The sequence below is a fragment of the Microcaecilia unicolor genome, chromosome 3 (genome assembly GCF_901765095.1).
Source record: "Microcaecilia unicolor chromosome 3, aMicUni1.1, whole genome shotgun sequence".
NCBI classification, from domain to species: domain Eukaryota; kingdom Metazoa; phylum Chordata; class Amphibia; order Gymnophiona; family Siphonopidae; genus Microcaecilia; species Microcaecilia unicolor.
Genome location: NC_044033.1, coordinates 397,833,247 through 397,849,452, shown reverse-complemented (window position 1 = coordinate 397,849,452; position 16,206 = coordinate 397,833,247). Strand labels below are relative to the sequence as shown.

Genomic DNA, 16,206 nt, shown 5'->3' with positions numbered 1-16,206 from the left:
AATTAAAATTTACTTTCCTCTGAACTTAAAATATTTTAAAATTGAACAATCAAAATTGGGTATTAGTCATAACTATGTACAATTAAAATGCAAATCCACAATAGTATTAGTTTTTCTATTCTATTCTATTGGAGACTTATATACCACCTATTTTTAAAAAAAATGATTCACATAGTAACGTAGTAACCTAGTCTATGACGGCAGATAAAGACCTGTGTGTTCCATCCAGTCTCTTATATGACATTTTAAGAGCCATTCTCATGGATAAAACAGGGTATTACCCATTAAAATGGGGTTTCATAAAATTGCCCACACAATATGCAAGTGAACTTATGCACATGAAGGGCAATTCCATAAATTGGCACCTAGACTTATGCGCCACTAATTGGCATTTATGTGTGTACATGCACTAAATGTTATTCTAGAATGCAGTACCCAAGTACCACTGTGAATAACTGCAAGGACAAATACATGTGGGTGGAGCATGGCAAACCATAAGCATGTTGGCAGGTGACACATACAGCTTATATAATTCTATCACTTAGACATGCCAACTTATGCCTGCCATCAACGTGGCATAAATGGTTGTGCCTAGATAGTGCACCAAAGCAGCTTTGCACTAGTACTCTATAATTGCTTAGGTGTGCCCACACACCATTATAGGATTGGTGCTCAATGCGCCAAGTTATAGAACTACCCCCCACCCCATAGTGCCTAGCGGCTCATTTTCGAAAGAGAAGGACGCCCATCTTTCGACACAAATCGGAAGATGGACGTGCTTGTCACAGGTTCGTCCAAATTGGTATAAACGAAAGCTGATTTTGATTCCCAACTGCTTTCAGTAGCAGGGATGACCAAAGTTCAAGGGGGCGTGTCGGAGGCGTAGTGAAGGCGGGACTTGGGCGTGTCTAACACATGGACATCCTTGACCCATAATGAAAAAAAAAGGGTGTCCCTGACGAGCACTTGGACGACTTTACCTGGTCGTGTTTTTCTTACGACCAAGGCACAAAAAGGTGCCTGAAATGACCAGATGACCACTGGAGGGAATCGGGGATGACCTCCCCTGACTCCCCCTGTGGTCACTAACACCTTCCCACCCTCAAAAAATATCTTTCAAAATATTTTTTGCCAGCCTTTATGCCAGCCTTAGATCTCATACTCAGGTCCGTAACAGCAGTATGCAGGTCCCTGGAGCAGTTTTAGTGGGTGCAGTGCACTTCAGACAGACGGGCCCAGGCCCACCCCCCTACCTGTTACGTTTGTGGAGGAAAGAGCGAGCCCTCCAAAACCCACCACAAACCCACTGTACCCACATCTAGGTGCCCCCTTCACCTGTAAGGGCTATGGTAGTGGTGTACAGTTGGGGGTAGTGGATTTTGGGGATTTTGGGGGGCTCAACACACAAGGTAAGAGAGCTATGTTCCTGGGAGCAACTTATGAAGTCCACTGCAGTGCCCCCTAGGGTGCCCAGTTGGTGTCCTAGCATGTCAGTGGGACCAGTGCACTACAAATGCTGGCTCCTTCCATGACCAAAGGGCTTGCATTTGGTCGTTTCTGAGATGGACATCCTTGGTTTCCATTATCGCCAAAAATCAGAAACGACCAAGTCTAGGGACGACCATCTCTAGGGACGACCTAAATTTCAAGATTTGGACATCCCTGACCATATTATTGAAACGAAAGATGGAAGTCCATCTTATTTTGATAATACGGGTTTCCCCACCCCTCCATTGGGATGTTTTGCGGACATCCTCAACAAAACTTGGACATCCCTTTCGATTATGCCCCTCTATGTCTTGTAAGTTTATCTGAAGTTTGAGGAAGCATTTTCAGGATTGGAATTGAGGGCAGATTTGCATTTAAGCACATATTTTGGAATTTTTAAAAATATATACACTAACTTAAAAAAATATATCAGTTCTAGATATCAAATTTGTATAGGTATGAAGAGGGCGCTCAGATTCTGCTTCTACAAATTGCTCCCTTAGACCTCTAGTGCTTCTACCAGTAATAGTACCTGTTGAACTTTTAACTTTGGAAAGCTCCTACAGCTTCCAGATCAGAGGATTGGATCTCCTGCTTGACTGACAGTAGTAATAGGAAACACTCTTCGGAGGGAAACTATGTTGGCACAGTGGGGATCGGCCTTGTCTTTGGCTCCAACTCTCCAACCACTGTACCACTGCTGCAAGGGGTCTAGGCTTGGCTTTACTCTCCTTACTAATAATACCACTCATTAAGAGAGAGGGTCTCTGGCCATGGCTATCGCAGCCTTTGTACTGGAGAAAGAAAAGAGTGGAAATAGCAAGCACCAGATTAAATCAACTGGTGTAGTTGCATCAGGAGATTTGGTCGTTAAAGGAGGAGAAAGAGTAACAAAGTCAAGCCCTAATTCAGAGATAAGAGTTACAAGGCAGCACTCTTGTAGGGAAGGGACCAAGAGAGAGTGGAACTGCCAAGCAGGGCCGGTCTTAGCAAGTGCGGGGCCCTATGCAGACCAATTTGATGGGGCCCCACCCTAGCCCTGCCCCCTAGCTCCGCCCCCTCCCTAGCTCCAGGGCCGGCCACCCTTCCCTCTAAGCTCCCAGACCACTCCCTCCGAGCTCCAAGGCCCCCAGCTCCAGGGCCTCCCTCCCTCCCAGCTCCAAGGCCCCCCTCCCTCCCTCCCAGTCATTTTTTAACATCCCCCTCCAAAACCCAGTACTAGGTATGCCGAGAATACAAAACACTCAGGACCTATAGAGCAATTCTACCATACCATAAGCAGTCATTTCTACTAAATCACACAAAGAAAAGGAAAACATCTTAAAACACTACAGTGAGCACTAGAGCATCAATTCACCTATTGTAAAATGAAACCAGACAGAATAGTACAGATCGTCGTCGATCCTACACAGTCAATGCCAAGTGCAAGCCATGTCTTTTTCACAAACACAGATACACCCTAATCCACGATAGAATAAGTAGTAATATTAAAACTTTCTATTTAGACAAAAATTAAACTGAACCCCCAAGATGCCAGACTCTGCATACAATGCAACACCACAGAAACAGAAAATGTCCCCTAGTACTGTGCAAAATATAAAGACAGCAGATGTAAATTTGAAAAAAAAAACCTAACAAATACCAATCACCACTTTACAAATTAACAAATAGAAATAAAACAAATAATATCATTTTATTGGACTAATACATTTAGCTTTCAGAGGCCAAAACCTCCTTCCTCAGGTCAATTCAGTATAGTACTGTTACAGTGTCCTATCCTGACCTGAGGAAGGGGGTTTTGTTCTCCGAAAGTTAGTCAAAATGTATTAAAATTAGTCCAATAAAAAGATTACCTTGTTTACATGTTCTATATTATAAACATTTATTAACACATCTACAATACTACTTTATCCTAAAGCAAAAAAATAAAAAATATATATTTTATTTACAGTTTGTTGTCTCAGGTTTCTCCTTTCCTCATCTTCTTTTCACTGTCTTCCTTCCATCCAGCATGTCTTCGGTCTCTCTCTGCCATCCAGTGTCTGCCCTCTCTGCTGTCACCATCCAATGTCTGCCCTCTCTCCCTGCCCCTTCCATCCACATCTGCCCTCTATCTCTGCCCCTTCCATGATCCATCCACCATCTGCCCCTGTCTGCCCTCTCTCTCTCCCCCATCCATTCACTGTCTGCCCTTTCTATCCCTTCCATCCACTGTCTGCCCTTTCTCTCTGCTCCTTCAATCCACAATTTGCCCTCCCTCTGCCATCCATCCAGGGTTTGCCCTCCCTCTCACTCCCCATCCAGGATATGCCCCTCTCTCCGCCCCTTTTTTTCAGCCCCCAGCGACAGCCCCACTATCCCACCAGTCCCAAGCTTCAGCCCCCCAGCCACTTCTCCCTGTCCCCTTTTCAGCCCCCAGTTTCAGCCTCCAGTCCCAGTACTAGCCCCCTTATCCCACCTACCCACCTTTTCAGCCCCAGTTCCAGCCCCCTTCATCCACATGCCTTGTATTAGGGCCCCCTTTTCAGAACCATTATCCCACCTGACCCACGCATGCCCCATTTTTCCACCAGCCCCAGGCCTCATATGGCCCCTTCTCAGACCCCAGTGACAGTCCCCTTCTCCCATCCAAGAACCCCAGTCCCCTCCACACCCGTCCCCTTTAACCATCCAAGAACCCCCTCCCTGCCCCCTTCTCCCATCCGTGATCCCCTCCCCATCCCCAGTCCCCTTCAACCATACAAGAACCCCCACTCCACCCCCTTCTCCCATCTGTGAATACCCCTCCCACCTCAGTCCCCTTATCCCATCCAATAACACCAGTCCCCTCCCCACCCATCCGTGACCCCCTCCCCAACCCCAGTCCCCTTCAACCATCCAATAACCCCCTCCCCACCCCCTTCTCCCATCCGTGAATACCCCTCCCACCTCAGTCCCCTTATCCCATCCAATAACACCAGTCCCCTCCCCACCCATCCGTGACCCCCTCCCCAACCCCAGTCCCCTTCAACCATCCAATAACCCCCTCCCCACCCCCTTCTCCCATCCGTGAATACCCCTCCCACCTCAGTCCCCTTATCCCATTCAAGAACCCCAGTCCCCTCCCCACCTGTCCCCTTCAACCATCCAAGAACCCCCTCCCCACCCCTTCTCCCATCCGTGAACCCCCTCACCACCTTCCCATTTGAGAACCTCCACCCTACCCTTCCCCCACCTGAGAACACCCACCCCCCACCCTTCTCCCATCTGAGTCCCTCACCCCCCCCCAACCCACCTACAAGCTGAGCTCCATTCTGCCGCCCACCACCCTCATTGCCTTTAAAAAAACAATTTGGAAGCATCGGAGAGACAGTGACAGGCAGCGCCTCGCGTCTGCCCTGCTACTAAAAATCTCTTCGATGTTGTTCGGGCCTTCCCCACATTGAGTCCCGCCCGCCCTCGCGGTAATTGGAAGTTACCTCAGAGGAGGGCGGGACTCAATGTGGGAAGGCCCAATGACGTCGAACAGATTTTTGTAGCAGGGCGGGCAGACGCGAGGCGCTGCCTGACACTGTCTTCGGCGCTTCCAAATTGCGTTTTTAAAGGCAGGAGACAGGAGCAGCGACTCGGAGCACCCCCCCCCCCCCCACCCGCTGACATCGGGGGGGGCGGACCGCCCCCTCCACGCCGCCGTCGCGCATCGGATTTATTGGGAGGGAGGACGGAAGGACGGACTGGAGCTCTGGCAGGCGGGGCGACCTGAGGCGCGCGCGGGGCCCCACTGAGCGCGGGGCCCTATGCGGCCGCCTCGGTCGCCTCGCCTTAAGACCGGACCTGCTGCCAAGGACATTGTTTTCCAGAACCTCCACCGAGAAGAAGATTTACAAGGAAGCCTGATAAAGTGTATAAGTGTTAGATACTGCTTAATTCTACTATTGACTATACATATAGGCAGTCAAAAACTTTTCTATGTCATAAATATTTAATCCAAAAAAATATTTGAGAGGGAGGGCTACTGTCTTTGGTTCCAGATCCCTGGCTAATGCACCTCAAAGCAAGAGGATAAAGACTTGGCTCAGAGTCCCTGGCCTTCCATCAACACCCATGCAAGAGGACTAGAGTTACTCGTAACCTCCAAGCTGCAGCATCTTCTATCTAAAAAAGAAAGGTCATTCACAGGCAAAGACTCTGAGCCTGAAGAGCCAGGAGTGGGAGCCAGCCTCAGAGCCTACAAAGCTGCTGGACTGTTCAAGAAAATACAAGAACTGCTGAAGAGTAGAAAGAAGAGCAGTAGAAAAACTAACTAAGGTAAAACCTCTCACCACCAAACATTCTTCTAGGGAAGAACCATCTTTACACTAAGAGTTGTAACTTCAGATAGAGAATTAGGAAGAAGAATTTAAATGATTATAATTGTTACTTTTGCTACTTAGCTTCACTGGCAAACATACAAGAAATATAAATAGTTATTGTGACAATACAAGTTCATCTCATGCATGTTCACTATGGATATCTTGAAAACCAGACTAGCTTGGTGTGTTTTGAGGACTGGGTTAAGACTTCCTGTTGCAGAGATGTATGTCCCTCAACAGACCCATCCAAAAAGAAACATGAGGAGAAATTGAAATCTAATAAATATGAATTCAATGTACAAGAATAAGAGAAAGGTTCCTGTATATAGTCAACCTTAGTTATAAGCTCTGGTTGAGAAATGCATGACATTTCCATTGTTTTTATTAAATTGAAATGGAAGATTGAATATTCATTGCTCATTCTGAATATTTCTATATATTGTATTTTTGTATTTTCCACACTGCCGGATTTGTCAAAATAAAGCCCACAATAAATAATTAACTGAAATCATGTAGGTGTGAAAGATAAAGAATGTATTTCCCAAAAAGTTTGGAGTGGAGAAGTAGCCTCATGGTTAGAGCACTGGACAAAACGCTGATCACTGCCGGTTGAATATTGGGCCCATAAGAGATATGAGAATGTGGCAGGAGTAACACCATGGTATAACAGAACAAAGGGTGAGTTTAGTGGACATTACTAAAATGCCTCCCTAGATAACAGCATCTGAAAAGTGATGTGCAGGACTGGTATGTTATAAGCTGAAAGGAATTCTAAAGTTAGAGAACAGGGGATAATAATGCACATTTCCTTTTAAAACTTGTATTTTCTCTAAAACAAAGACTTTACCTTTTTTCCTGGGTCTTCGGAGTGGCTAAAATATAAGCAAGCTTTAGCTTCGCCCTGGATCCAGAAGGTGTAATTGTTGGTCTCTGGGGCTACAAAGAAACCTCGTAGGCGGGCACTGCACAGTAAAACATGTTAATATAAAAAGTGTAATATTTTATGCATCAGTAGCAAAAATCTTGTGAATGTTGCAGGTAACTTTATTACATGTATTCATTGCAGTTACAGGTGTAGGAGCTGTCACTTCTTGCAGTTTGGGCAAGAAGACCACTCAGAGAACCGAGTCATTCTTTCTACCTTGAACTCTCTGATACTGAGTTCAATGCAGAAACAATTACACAGGGAGTGACTAGCGGCAGTACAAAGCTCTGCTGAGGATAAGTGCCACCATTGACGGATCAGATGGAGCTTGTGATAGGCCTCCAACATTGATCCCCAGACAACAGTCGATGTCACTGTGAGATTATTAATATTAAGCTGGTAACCATTTTTTTTTTCAAATAATGGTAGTTTTACAATGTGAACCCACGAATATCGCTGGGTAGTCATGCTAAAAATTCTAACTTCACCATGTAACAATAGTAACATAGTAAATGATGGAAGATAAAGATCTGTATGGTCCATCCAGTCTGCCCAACAAGATAAACTCATTTTACATGGTATGTGATACTTAATATGTATACCCGAGTTTGATTTGTCCTTGCCTTTCTCAGGGCACAGACCATAGAAGTCTGCCCAGTACTGTTCTTGTACTATGTTCTGAAGCTAACATCGAAGCCCCTTAAAATTTACACTCCAGCCCATCCCTATCTATTCAGTCATGATCAGGGCATAGACCGTAGAAATCTGCCCAGTTCCCATTTTGTTTCCCAATTACCGATGTCGTCACCCAATCTCCGCTAAGATTCCACGGAACTATTTCTTCTAAACAGGATTCCTTTGTGTTTATTCCACGCATGTTTGAATTCAATTACCGTTTTCATCTCCACCACCTCCCGTGGGAAAGATTATGTTTAAAGATAATCTCATTTCATTCAACGTGTAAATGTACATATTAACAACAAATAACACTGTAAAACTTCACATTGAAATTCCAAGCGTTTGATGAAAAAACAGCGTTACTTTTTTTTGCCTCACCCTGTATGTGTGCACCTAATTGTTGGACATATCAGGTTACACTATTATTGGAACCTAGGTGCCTACTTTTATTTATAAAATAAGCCTTTACCATGTGCATTTGTGGTGCCTAGAGGAGATGCCCCTCCCCCCACATGCAAGATCTCTTGCTTAATAACTCAGCAGAAACCTGTTCCACTGAAAAGATACATCTGTGCCTCTCTCCTCTAACCCATGTTGCTTCCTCAGAACCTAGTCTGTCCATCTATTCCTTACCTGCTAGTTATAAGGAGAATGGAACAGTTCCTGTGCGCAGTGCTGTGGAATAAGGCCCCCAGTCTCCAGCTAGGGCTGATCTTGATGCAGCTGGATTACTGTAACTCAGTCTATGCTGGGATTTCATTGAAGATGTTGAGGAAAAGCCAATTGCTTCAAAATACAGCAACCAGATTCATTTTTAAACTAAAGAGTTTTGATCAGGTTTCACCAGGGCTTATGAAATTCCACTGGTTGCCGGTGAGCACATAGATAGTGTTTAAAATGTCTTGTTTTCTTTTTAAAAATTCTTAGTGAAGAAATTCCATTGCAATTGATGGATCTAATTTATTTTTTTATCAGGTAGGAAATGTTTACGATCAAATGATCAACTTATATTGGGTTTTCCTTTTTGTAGGGGAGTACATTTTAAGAGAATGCTGAACAGTTCCTTTTCTTATCTAACAGCCTATATCTTATTTTGTAAACATTTGAAATCTTTTTTTATTTCAGAAATATTTAAAAGTAGCGTAGGCTGTATCTAATTAAATGTTTTGAGTGTAATGCTTCTTTGATGATGTTGTATGTTCATATGTCTTTTGTTAGCCGCATAGAACCAGATATGGGATTAGGCAACCTATAAGCCCTCTGATTGCGACTGTGATTGTGATTAGTGAAATCTGAAAGACTGTGACCCCAGTTAATAAGGACCAATAATACAGATACTTTGATTTGTTTGGGTTCAATAATGTGTTTGGCTGACTATCCGCTGGATTTTAATATGGGTAAACACATAAGGAGATGTCATGTGAGGCACCCAATACACATAATTATAAAACTGACCTGAAAGGATTATATCAATCAAGAAATCTGTATGTATATTCCAGGCACTATGCCAGATGTCATTTCTTTTTTTGTATACTATAAGATTACTTAGCTAATCCAGCAATTGGTTCAACAAATTTCCAGGCAGAATTGCAGCTACAAAAATGGCATTGTATGTAAAAACATTTGATATATCGCCTTTCAATGGGTACAATCAAAGTGGTTTACAATAAAATGACAGAAAAGAAAAAGAACTGGCATTATCAATAGGAAAAGATAGATAAGATAGAGAATAGAAATAGGACAAGAGAGAAGAAGACAAGACAAACAATCAGACTACAAGTCATGCCCACATCAACTGTCTCATGCTGCCCCTGAAACCCGGAAGGGCAAGAAAAAAAAATATATGGTTTCAGTGCTGATCTAAATTTCAGATAGGAAGGCTCAATATGTAAAGATCAAGAGAGAGAATGCCCAAGGGAAACGCAGACCCACGTGGTGAAATAAAACAAAATTTATTCAACATAGACACATAAAATCAACAACTTTCCTCTAACTGCCCAACATGACCATGTTTCACCCTCTCAAGGACTGCATCAGGGGCTTAACATTGAGTAATTTGCATTTGTAAGCAGCCTGTATGTCAAGCTGCAGACGCTTGGAAAAGACAGCTCATTGCCTGTGAGCTTTATTCTTTGTGCTGCACTGCACTAACCCAACAGGGAAAACATTGGACTGTTGTTGCTGGTTTCAGGGCTCCTCAACTGTAATTCAGAAAGGTGTTCCAGGGGCATTTTTAGATCAGGAGAGGAAAACAACGCACATTCAAATGTACACAGATTATTTTCCGTGTAAAAATGCCCACAGAAAATAAAGGTTCAAATGTGTAAGGGTAGTTTGTGCATATGGCAATTTTCAAATGAAAGTACTTTCACTCTAAAAATTGGTGAAAAGACCATGAATAAAAGTACCTACAGCCAGTTTGAAAATTGTCCCCCTATACATAATTACACTCTAATAAAACATACAGAGCAGGCATTGACTCCTCTCTGTCAAACACACAACCCCTGGATAACTTGGTGATCACTAATCATTATTACCTTTCTGTGTGTACTAGTGCACAGTCAAATATTTATTTAATTTGAAAATTTATTGAAAGCACTACCTGAATAGCTGTGGCTCCTTAGGCAGAAAGTCCAGTGGAGAACTGGCATTGGGAACAAACATCCATCTGTAGCCGGGTGTGGCATCAGTCAGATTGGTGCTCGTTATGCCTTCCCAAACGTCAAAAAGAAGACCACGGTTACCTGGGAAGGGAGTACATGAGAGGATATGAGTAGTCATGTCACTAACAATTTCTGGAATATTCACCTCAATAAGGAAAATCAATTTGTTTTGAATATATGTTGGCTATAAGTTTCCTGGAGCACTTGTTTGTGGGCGGTCATTACATAAATTTAAATAACCAAATTCATTATTAGCAAATAAATGTTACAGAAATGCCATATTACAAAGAGACAACAACAAATCCTGGAAAAGTGTGAGATATATAGTAAAAATGTGACTGCATCAAAGATAACAGAAACAACCTCAAACAATTCTGCAAAAACCATGGTAGTACCATTAGGGGCCAATATTGCCAATAGAGCTCCAAAGTGTGGCATTATTCGCTCTGCCATATACTACTGAAAATAATTGTGAAAAAAAGCCTCAGATTCATGTAACAGCCTTTAGTAAGACACAGTCCACTTGCTGTCATCAATATATAGGCATAAAAAATTCCACTTATTATATCTTTAATAGCATCAGTGAGGAAACAGTCCATCCCTTTGAAATTGTGCTGCCATAGAGATAAGTGAGCAGACATCACACAATTATACTACTTGCGTTTCTGCTAACATCATCTACATCCTGATCTGCCCCTGTTAGAAAGTGTATATGGGACAAACGTCTCGGCAGAAAACAAGAGTGGGAGACGGATCAGGCACTTCAAAAATAAGCCAAGGAGCACCCAATGTGAAGTTGAAATTTTTATTGATGACTCAACACAGTACCATTCTCTCAATGGTATTGTTTCATAGAAATAACAGTCACAATTGAATCAGTCCTTGGTGGTGAAAATTACACATGAGCCTGTCAACAAAGACTGAATTGCTAAAAGGGGTCTTAAAAAAGATTGTTTGTTGATAAAATAATGGTCTTTGGAACTTGCACTACTTTATCAACAAACGGTCTTTTTCAAGACCCCTTTTAGCAATTCAGTCTTTGAAGGCAGGCTTATGTGTGATTTTCACCACTGAGGACAGATTGATCCATCTCCCGCTTCTGTTTTCTGCTGTGTGCTTCTTCATGGGATTCTGGTGTACTTTCCACATCTGTGTTTTTTCTGCATTTGGACAAATGTATTTGAACATAAGTAATTTGGAACATAATAGGGGACACAGTCAGGCACATCTACTGGCCTAGACACCCCTAAGCTTAACTGAACCAGGGAACCCAGAACAGAAGCCACAGATGCAGGAGAAACCAGGAGCTTGTGAGAGACCATCCACCGCCTGCTGGAGATAGAGAATACTGACTGACCAAGGAGCATACCGTCCTATGTGACAGAGTTTAGTTTGGTACTATTTCCACCTGATGATAGATGGTCATAACCCACAAGTCTCTGGATTCATCTTCTCCTGATTAGGAATTCACTATAATGTGGATAAAAGCATGGGCTTTGTAGAACAATTTGTGTACTTTTACCCACAGACAGAGAAGACAACTTTCAAATAGACCACTTCCACAGGTAAAGTGAGTTGTAAACGTTTTTCATGTTGCATAAGGTGTACGTCAGTAACATATAGAGAAGTTTGTGATTTTCCATCATCTATTATTTGTCGAATAGGAAGGTTTTTAGGCCCTATTTATTAAGGCACACTAAAAATTAGCGCACACTAACCATGTAGGAAAAAATATATTTTCACTCAATGTATAGTTAAGCTCTAGAACTCATTACTGGAGCAAGTGGTAAAAGCAGTTAATTACTACTACTACTACTACTACTACTACTACTATTTAGCATTTCTATAGCGCTACAAAGCATACGCAGCGCTGCACAAACATAGAAGAAAGACAGTCCCTGCTCAAAGAGCTTACAATCTAATAGACAAAAAATAAATAAAGTAAGCAAATCAAATCAATTAATGTGAACGGGAAGGAAGAGAGGAGGGTAGGTGGAGGCAAGTGGTTACAAGTGGTTACGAGTCAAAAGCAATGTTAAAGAGGTGGGCTTTCAGTCTAGATTTAAAGGTGGCCAAGGATGGGGCAAGACGTAGGGGCTCAGGAAGTTTATTCCAGGCGTAGGGTGCAGCGAGACAAAAGGCGCGAAGCCTGGAGTTGGCAGTAGTGGAGAAGGGAACAGATAAGAAGGATTTATCCATGGAGCGGAGTGCACGGGAAGGGGTGTAGGGATGGACGAGTGTGGAGAGATACTGGGGAGCAGCAGAGTGAGTACATTTATGGGTTAGTAGAAGAAGTTTGAACAGGATGCGAAAACGGATAGGGAGCCAGTGAAGGGTCTTGAGGAGAGGGGTAGTATGAGTAAAGCGACCCTGGCGGAAGATGAGATGGGCAGCAGAGTTTTGAACCGACTGGAGAGGGGAGAGGTGACTAAGTGGGAGGCCAGCAAGAAGCAGATTGCAGTAGTCTAAACGAGAGGTGACAAGGGTGTGGATGAGGGTTTTGGTAGAGTGCTCGGAAAGAAAGGGGCGGATTTTACGGATGTTGTAAAGAAAGAAACGACAGGTCTTGGCAATCTGCTGGATATGAGCAGAGAAGAAGAGAGAAGAGTCAAAGATGACCCCAAGGTTTCGAGCTGAGGAGACAGGGAGAATGAGAGAGCCATCAACAGAAATAGAAAACGGGGGGAGCGGGGAGGTGGGTTTGGGGGGGAAAATGAGAAGCTCGGTTTTGGTCATATTTAATTTCAGGTGGCGTTGAGACATCCAGACAGCAATGTCAGACAAGCACGCTGAAACTTTGGTTTGGATGCAAGGTGAGATATCAGGGGTAGAAAGGTAGATTTGGGAGTCATCAGCATAGAGATGGTAGGAAAAGCCATGGGATGAGATTAATGAACCAAGGGAAGAAGTGTAGATAGAAAAGAGGAGGGGACCAAGAACAGAACCCTGAGGTACGCCGACAGGCAGAGGGATAGAAGTAGAAGAGGATCCACCAGAGTGAACACTAAAGGTGCGGAGGGAGAGGTAGGAAGAGAACCAGGAAAGGACAAAGCCCTGGAATCCAAGTGAGGACAGGGTATCGAGAAGTATGCTGTGATCGACAGTGTCAAAAGCAGCGGAAAGATCAAGAAGAATGAGGATGGAATGTAGTTAATGTAGCTGGATTTTAAAAAGATCGGGAGTGTGGTAGCCGTGTTAGTCCACTCTTAAGGTTATCAATAGAAATCAAACAAAATAAAACATGGAAAAGAAAATAAGATGATACCTTTTTTTATTGGACATAACTTAATACATTTCTTGATTAGCTTTCGAAGCTAATCAAGAAATGTATTAAGTTATGTCCAATAAAAAAAGGTATCATCTTATTTTCTTTTCCATGATTCAAAAAGATTGGGAGAAATTCCTGGAGGAACAGTCCATAAACTTAGGGGAAAGCCACCGTTTATCCTTGAGATTAAGTAACATGGAATCTTGCTATTATTGAGATTTTTCCAGGTACTTGTGACTTGGACTAGCCTCTGTTGGCAACAGGATACTGGACTAGATGGACCCTTGGTTTGACCTAGTATGACAATTCTTATGCACAAATATAAAATCTATTGTAATTTTCCAAGACCTGTTTGCTGATTAGCATTCTTTTAAAATTACCTGGCTTGATTGTAGTAAATCTATTACTATCAGCAGATCCAGTTGTGCATTCAATCTTGTTTGGGGAGATGCATTTAATTTTACAGGGTACACCTTGGAAAAACAAAACAAATATTCAAGATATGTTTTTCCCCTAAAGATGTAAATATTAAAAATACTTTTGTGTGTTCTCTGTGAAACTGATGGTCCAATAAAACAGCAAAGCAAACGGTTTTGCAATATCCAACATTGAGAATAAAGAACAACAGACTGGATCTATATGTTAGTAGACTTTATTCACTAGACATGCTCCTGGGTATTTAGATATGCACATCCAACATGGCCATGTTTCAGCAAAAGAGCTGCTTCAGGGGGCATATATTACTGGAATAACCATCTGACAGAAAAATGTAAATCCTCTGATAAGAAGCAAATATCTTCTCATAGCATATATATATCCTGTTTGTGAGTCATTCACATGACTCAGAAATTTGTCAAAAATGACCTTTATTTTATGAAAAGATATATTGTAAAGAAAAATCACAATTAAGTAAAACATAAAAAGAATTTCGAAAACTTTACCAGATCTAACCAATCAATTTTATTGTCATTCATGCATCCAAATATCAGACTCCTTTGTATATACTTAGAAAAAAAATTCATAGGATGATACACTAACACAGTTGCCTATTGTGATGCATACCAGTGCTGTTTTAAGGATGGAACCAAAATTCTCACCTGCAACGGTAACCTTTGCAGGATGGAGAAAGAAATTCCCTTTGATAATGAGATCAGTCCCTCCATGTAGACTACCAGAAGCGGGAAAGACAGAGATTATATCTGGAAAACAAAAAGTCATCAAATGAAACAGAAAGGCTGCTCTATATCAAGCCGAAAGAAACATCAGGCAGGCTTGATGCAATCAAACTGTGATCTTGATGTAGTAAGCTGCATGTTAGAATGATGCATTAAGTTTCAATGCATTCTATTCTAACACATGTTCTAAAAATAACTTCCATTTCCAATGCAATGAACCCTGAACGAAGTCCTCAGGATACACCCAGCCAATCAGGTTTTTCTGACTATTCACAATGTGATATTTGCATGCAATGGAGATAGTGCCTGTGTATTCCTGAAAACCTGACTGGCTCGGTGTTTCCTGAGGACTGGGTTCAGAGCCCCTGCACTAAATTAATGGCATGCAAAATACTGCAGTGTTAAAAACTGGGTGCTGACAGAAAAACAGCATATACCTTCTCTATAACCTGCAGTGGTTTGCTGCATTGGGACTACAATGTCTAATTTACATAGTAACATAGTAGATGACGGCAGAAAAAGACCTGCACGGTCCATCCAGTCTGCCCAAGAAATGTGCCACTTTTTTGTGTATACCTTACCTTGATTTGTACCTGTCTTTTTCAGGGCACAGACTGTACAAGTCTTCCCAGCACTATCCCCGCCTCCCACCATCGGCTCTGGCACAGACCGTATAAGTCTGCCCAGCACTATCCCCGCCTCCCAATCACCAGCCCTGCCTCCCACTACCGGCTCTGTTATCCAATCTCAGCTAAGCTCCTGAGGATCCATTTCTTCTGAACAGGATTCCTTTATGTTTATCCCACGCATGTTTGAATTCCGTTACCGTTTTCATCTCCACCACCTCCCGCGGGAGGGCATTCCAAGCATCCACCACTCTCTCCGTGAAAAAATACTTCCTGACATTTTTCTTGAGTCTGCTCCCCTTCAATCTCATTTCATGTCCTCTCGTTCTACCGCCTTCGTATCTCCGGAAAAGGTTCGTTTGCAGATTAAAATCTTTCAAATATTTGAACGTCTGTATCATATCACCCCTGTTTTTCCTTTCCTCCAGGGTATACATGTTCAGGTCAGCAAGTCTCTCCTCATACATCTTGTAACGCAAATCCCATACCATTCTCATAGCTTTTCTTTGCACCACTTCGATTCTTTTTACGTCCTTAGCAAGATACGGCCTCCAAAACTGAACACAATACTCCAGATGAGGCCTCACCAATGACTTATACAGGGGCATCAACACTCCCTTTCTTCTGCTGGTCACGCTCTCTCTATACAGCCCAACAACCTTCTAGATACAGCCACCGCCTTGTCACACTGTTTCGTCGCCTTCAAATCCTCAGATACTATCACCCCAAGATCCCTCTCCCCGTCCGTACCTATCAGTGCAAGAGCAAGAACTGGCTCACACACCGATAGCAGGGGAAAATCTTATTTTTTAAGATCTGAATTTCCTGTACCCTGCTGTGTACCCCCCCCCCCCCAAATAATTCATTGGTAGCCAAATGGGCCTCTGCCCCACCCCCCCATAGGCTATCTAGCCCAGGTTACCCCTGCCCAGGCACATCAGATCAGGGTATCCCTGACCTGGGCACCCCAAATCAGGGAGGCCCATGGCCAGAGAGCCTATATACTTCTGGAATTTACACCCCTCCCCCCCCCCCCCCCCCCCCCCACAACT

At 43.0% G+C, this 16,206-nt stretch overlaps 1 protein-coding gene across 1 annotated transcript in view; it reads right to left on the bottom strand.

Annotated features, from left to right (window-relative positions):
• The window catches only part of PKHD1 (PKHD1 ciliary IPT domain containing fibrocystin/polyductin), a 980,909-nt gene that overhangs the window by 869,335 nt on the left and 95,368 nt on the right, over window positions 1-16,206 (bottom strand). The window contains exons 12-15 of the mRNA XM_030198735.1: window positions 14,451-14,552; window positions 13,734-13,826; window positions 10,025-10,166; window positions 6,667-6,781 (exon numbers count right to left, since the gene is read on the bottom strand). Of these exons, the coding sequence (XP_030054595.1) occupies window positions 6,667-6,781; window positions 10,025-10,166; window positions 13,734-13,826; window positions 14,451-14,552 (452 nt within the window). The remainder of the gene's footprint in view (window positions 1-6,666; window positions 6,782-10,024; window positions 10,167-13,733; window positions 13,827-14,450; window positions 14,553-16,206) is intronic.